Genomic DNA, 6,000 nt, shown 5'->3' with positions numbered 1-6,000 from the left:
GGCCTTCTCCGGGTCCCGTTGATTAAACAATGTTGTTTGGCAGGTCCCAGGGGAAGAGCCTTCTCTGTGGCAGCCCCAACCCTCTGGAACCAGCTCCCCCCTGAGATTAGAACTGCCCCCACCCTCCTTGCCTTCCGCAAACTCCTTAAAACCCACCTCTGCCGTCAGGCATGGGGGAACTGAGATAACTTCCCAAGGCCTATATTGTTTATGTATGGTATGTTGTGTGCATGTTTTATAAATTATGGGTTTTTAGCTTTCTAATTATTGAATTTGTATTATATATTGTTGCGAGTCTGCGGAGAGGGGCGGCATACAAATTTAATAAATAAATAAATAAACAATTGCTTCTACTTACAAACTTTTCTACTTAAGAACCTGGTCACGGAAAGAATTAAGTTTTTAAGTAGAGGTACCACTGTATTTGTTTAGAAGAGTGATGACGTTCAGGAAAAAACTGTTCTTGTGTCTTGGTGTGCAGTGCTCTGTAGTGACGTTTTGAGGGTAGGAGTTGAAACCGTTGATGTCCAGGATGCGAGAGGTCAGTAAATATTTTCACAGCCCTCTTTTTGACTATTTATTTGTTTATTTATTTATTTATTCATTTATTTATTTATTATTTAGATTTGTATGCCGCCCCTCTCCGCAGACTCCCAATATACAGGTCCTCAATGGAAGGCAGGTTGGCAGCCATTGTTTTTTTCTGCAGTTCTGAATCTTAAAGAGAGACGGATCCTCTTTTCCTTTTAATCGGTAGAAAAGAGAGATGTTAAGCCAAACACGGGTTTTTCTTGTTGTCGTTGCTTGTTCCTTTCTCCTCCGGCTGTCAGAATTCTGCGACTGGCCAAAAAATAATAATAATCAGGTTTCCCATTCGGAGGATTAGCCAAAGCAACTCATCCCGGCAATAGTTGCTTACATTTCATTTGATTTAAATCTGAGAATTCTCGCCAGGGGTCTCCTCCATTCTTTGGGGTTGTCCTTCAGCATTAACGCTTCATCTGCCTTGACAGCTTCATTTTGCATTCAGATATATATTTATATATATATATATATATTATTTCTTCTTCTGTAATCTCTTTAGCTTTAATCCACTTTTTTGGGGGTAATCCCTTTCGCTTCGGTCCGTCCTTCCAGCCCCACCGCCTCCTTCTCGAATAAGTGGTATCTGAGTCTGAGTTTGATGGAGTTTGAGGAAGGATATATATATATATATACATGTATAAAGTTTTCTTTTCAAATGTAATGCAGGACTAGGAACTTAACTGCGTGCGTCAGGCGTCTGCTGGATGGATGGGAATTGAGAATTAATTTGGAAAGTTACATGCTTTACCGTTCAGCCTCTTGCTGAACAACTGGCTGGTTAACAGCTCTTTGATCTAGCAATTAATGAATATCTTATAAGCGGTTTCATTCCCTGTCGCGTATTTTAGGCTGTCAGTTTTGCTGGGACAAATTCTTCTCGCTTTTCCCATTTATTTGATTTTCTTTACCAGAAAAAAACCCACCAAACCTTTGTGCGTTGATCTCTCTGTGTTTGTTCTTACTGGGTACATTTAATTCTGTAGAGGATAAGTTAAAATGTGTGCTGTAGTTTTTTTCTGGAAGACATTTCCTTCCTCACATTGTTCTACTTATTAGGGGATCCGGGAGGGAGGGAGGAAGGAAGGAAGGAAGGAAGGAGTGTGAGAGAATGGGAAGAAGAATGGAAAGAAGGAAGAAAGGAAATGTGTAGAGGGAGGAAGAAAGGAAGTGAGGAAGGATGGACGGATGGACGGAAGAAGGAAGGAATGAGTGTGAGAGAATTGGAAGAAGAATGGAAAGAAGGAAGAAAGGAAATGTGTAAGGGAGGAAGGAAGGGAGGGAGGATGGAAGGAAGGGAGGAAGGATGGATGGAAGGAAGGAAGGAAGGGTGTGAAAATGACAGAAAGAGGGAGAATGGAAAGATGGAAAGAAGAAAGGAAATGTGTAGAAGAAGGAGGGAAGAGAGGAAGTGTGGGAGCGAGGATGGAAGGAAATGTGAGTGAGAGAGAAAGAGGAAGCAAGATAAGAATGGAAAGATGGATGGATGGATAGAAGGAAGGAAGGAAGGAAGGAAGGAAGGAAGGAAAATTGTTGAGCGAGTAGATGGATGGATGAGATGGAAAACAAAATTCATGGGGGGGGGGAGAAAAGGAGGAAGGGAGGAAAGAAAAAAGGAAGAAAGAAGATGGAGCTGACTTGGAAAATAAATGAATAAACAGCAATAATTCTGATTTTCCTTGTAGTGATATTGTCAGAAAACCAATCCATTCGCTATAAAAGACTGGATTAGGGTCAAAATCTAAAACCTTGATTGACAGGCATTGTCTCTTTACTTGTTGAAGGGGCATAATTTCCTCCTTCCCTTTTAGGTTTTAAACTATTTCTTTCCTTCCTCCATCATTCCATCACTGAATAGTCCACTTTTCTTAATTTGACCATCGTGGTACATTCCGATGGCCAAATCCAACTGTTTATCTCGGAGTCTTGGTGGATAATCAACTAAACATGAGCCAGCAATGTGCAGCAGCGGCCAAAAAAGCCAACACTATCCTAAGCTGCATTAACAGGGGGATACACTCCAAGACCAGGGAAGTATTAATACCACTCTACTATGCCCTGGTCAGACCACATCTGGAGTACTGCGTTCAGTTCTGGTCACCATACTTCAAAAGAGACATTGAAACTCTGGAGAAGGTGCAGAAAAGAGCAACCAAAATGATTAGGGGACTTGAAATCAAGACTTACGAAGAGAGACTGGGGGAACTGGGCATGGACAGCCTAGGGAAAAGGAGGGCCAGAGGGGACATGATAGCAGTCTACAGGCATACGAGGGGTTGCCACAAAGAGGAGGGGGGTCACACTGTTTTCCAGGGCACCAGAGGGCCAAACGAGGAACAACGGCTGGAAGCTGACCAAGGAGAGATTCAACCTAGAAGTAAGGAAGAACTTCCTGATGGTCAGAGCGATCAATCATTGGAACAACCTGCCTGCGGAGGTTGTGAACTCCCCAACTCTGGACACTTTCAAGAGGAGATTGGATTGCCATTTGGCTGGGGTGCTTTAGGATTCCTGCTCAGGCAGGGGGTTGGACTTGATGACCTGCCTGGTCCCTTTCAACTCTAACAATCAATTAATCAATCAATACAATCAGATACCAATTACTATGCCATCCCCACTGATTCCCAAATGCAGACATTGTGAATGTGATTCAGAGAAGAGTGTGGGGAAAACACTAACTCAAGCTCAATAATTCGGTTTACATTTAATGGAATCGCTCGATAGTGAGCTGGGCGGTATATACATTTAATAAATAAAAAAGCAGAGATAATGGATTCGTGGTTACACAGATGTCAAATAACGGTTTGTGCAGCTTGGCATGCAAAAATCCATTTTTTCCCCTACATCCAGGAGAGATTGAACTAGCTGAATGCCATTGTATAAAAAAGATAAAACCAGTTGCTGGTTAAAATCAATATTCCCCACTTTAAAAAGGTAGGAAAAATAATTAGGATTGTTGGCCTTTGCGAACTCCAGAGCTGAAGGAATGATTTAACAACAGAGTGGTGCTCACTTGTGAAGGAAACTTTCTCTTCAAAGGTCAGGAACAAACAGGTGAATATCTTTTTAAGCTGTAAAAAGGTTGCCTTGCCTTTACTCTTTGAGGCCAACCCTTGCCTTGACTCCCAAATGAGAGGATAATAACAGGATCATAGATCTGATTAAAGGCAACTATGATTCGGTTCAGGCTCTACGGGATGCAATACGGAAAGAGAAGCAAATTTGGAAGGGAGAGAGAAAGGAAGGAAATGTGAGAGGAAGGAACGAAAGAAGGAAGGAAGAAAAAGAAAAAATGAAAGAAGGAAGGAAGGAAAGAAGGAAGGAAAGAAGAGGGGAGGGAGGGAGGAGGGAAAATGTGAGTGAGGGCGTGAGGAAGGAAGCAAGAGGTACCACTGTATACCATAGAGATTGTAAAAAGAAAAAAAACTTTAGGAATTTCCTGAGATGCACAACCGATTTCACACAATCATGGACAAACTCAAGATTGGTGCCTCTTTCTATGATTGAACACTGCCCAGAGTCCACGAGGAGTTGGGCGGCTTAGAAGTTAAATAAATTAAATTTGGGGAAAACATCTCCCTTGTCTATCAGTCCAATGGTTGACGAACCCACTTTCCTTCTGCCCTTAGAGCATGTCAAGAGTTCTTGGTGCTATAATATAACATGTGAAGACTTTTGCGGGTCCCACCCTGAGTATTGACCTTCCTTTCTTGTCTTTGTCTTCCTCAGCGGCGAGCGAGGAGAGTGAAATGTTGCGTTATCTCCGCTGGGCTGGTGGTTCTTCTGATCTTCATCATTGTCCTCTCCGTTTCCATCAAGAAATAAACGCAGCTGATCTTCACAGGTAGGATCTTTCTCAATGTTTCTCAGAGACCGGAGGGAAATTATGCGTTAGGTAGATTTGCAGATTGACCGTTGGTCAGAGTAGCAGGAGGACAGGGAGGAATGGGCAGCACGGAGAGGCCAACGCAATTTAAAGTGTTGGTTATCACTTATAAAGCCCTATATGGCTTAGGACCAGATTACATATGAGACTTTGTCCTGCCTCATATATCCTAGCGGTTAGATCCCATAGAGTCGGTCTTAGAAACATAGAAACATAAAAGATTGACAGCAGAAAAAGACCTCCTGGTCCATCTAGTCTGCCCTTATACTATTTCCTGTATTTTATCTTAGGATGGATCTATGTTTATCCCAGGCATGTTTAAGTTCAGTTACTCTGGATTTACCAACCACGTCTGCTGGAAGTTTGTTCCAAGCATCTACTACTCTTTCAGTAAAGTAATATTTTCTAACGTTGATTCTGATCTTTCCCCCAGCTAACCTCAGATTGTGCCCCCTTGTTCTTGTGTTCACTTTCGTATTAAAAACACTTCCCTCCTGAAGCTTATTTAACCCTTTAACATATTTAAATGTTTCGTTTGTGTGTCCCCCCTTTCCCTTCTGTCCTCCAGACTATACAGATTGAGTTCATTAAGTCTTTCCTGATACGTTTTATGCTTAAGACCTTCCACCATTCTTGTAGCCCGTCTTTGGACCCGTTCAATTTTATCCATATCTTTTTGTAGGTGAGTTCTCCAGAACTGAACACAGTATTCCAAATATGGTCTCATATGTGTTTTTAATAGGAAAGTGAACATAAGAACAAGGGGGCACAATCTGAGGTTAGTTGGTGCAAAGATCAAAAGCAATGTGAGAAAATATTATTTTACTGAAAGAGTAGTAGATACTTGGAACAAACTTCCAGCAGACGTGGCTGGTAAATCCACAGTAACTGAATTTAAACATGCCTGGGATAAACATATATCCATCCTAAGATAAAATACAGAAAATATTATAAGGGCAGACTAGATGGATCGTGAGGTCTTTTTCTGCCGTCAGTCTTCTATGTTTCTATGTTTCTATAGTCAGCTGGAGCTGGGCACAGAGCTTCATTTCTGCCGGTGGAACTGCATTCCACCTGGTCCTGCCTGCTGCCCACCTCTGTCCACCACCCATTAGATGTCAAGGTCCTCTTCGAACATGATGGACAAACATCGTCATCGCCTCCTTTCCCAAGACTTAAGAAATGCTTCCGTCTTTGTTTTCGTAACAAAGGTTCTGTACATTCTCATGGGTGCTTTCTTGGCTCCTAACAAAGAGATTGAATCATGATTTAACACCTGTATCGTTGGTGGGCAGATTGGAACCGAGCCACGGATTTTTTTCGATCATTTCTGAAAGTGTCATTCTCACGCCAAATACCTGTCTATTCAAAAACAAAACAAATAGCCTGCCATGGAGAACAGGATTTCTTTTTTAAATGATATTAAAACAATTGCTTAATTGTAGGTTTCACTCAAATGCCTTTTTTTAAAAAAAAATTGAACAAACAGATCCTATTTGTGGGTGAAGAAGAGAAGATGTTCTGATAAAAAA

At 41.7% G+C, this 6,000-nt stretch overlaps 1 protein-coding gene and 1 long non-coding RNA gene across 4 annotated transcripts in view; one reads left to right on the top strand and one right to left on the bottom strand.

The window, feature by feature from the left end:
• TSNARE1 (t-SNARE domain containing 1) overlaps positions 1-6,000 on the top strand; it is an 83,554-nt gene that overhangs the window by 55,651 nt on the left and 21,903 nt on the right. For all 3 annotated transcript variants that reach the window (XM_070749293.1, XM_070749291.1, XM_070749292.1), the window contains exon 3: positions 4,312-4,426. In XM_070749293.1, the coding sequence (XP_070605394.1) occupies positions 4,312-4,407 (96 nt within the window). In that variant the 3' untranslated portion in view covers positions 4,408-4,426. The remainder of the gene's footprint in view (positions 1-4,311; positions 4,427-6,000) is intronic.
• The window catches only part of LOC139166032 (uncharacterized), a 72,229-nt gene that overhangs the window by 44,878 nt on the left and 21,351 nt on the right, over positions 1-6,000 (bottom strand). The gene's annotated exons all lie outside the window — the stretch shown is intronic.

Source organism: Erythrolamprus reginae, chromosome 3 (genome assembly GCF_031021105.1).
Source record: "Erythrolamprus reginae isolate rEryReg1 chromosome 3, rEryReg1.hap1, whole genome shotgun sequence".
In the NCBI taxonomy this organism is placed as follows: domain Eukaryota; kingdom Metazoa; phylum Chordata; class Lepidosauria; order Squamata; family Dipsadidae; genus Erythrolamprus; species Erythrolamprus reginae.
The sequence above is the reverse complement of the archived record's forward strand: the minus strand, read 5'-3'. Positions and strand labels throughout refer to the sequence as shown.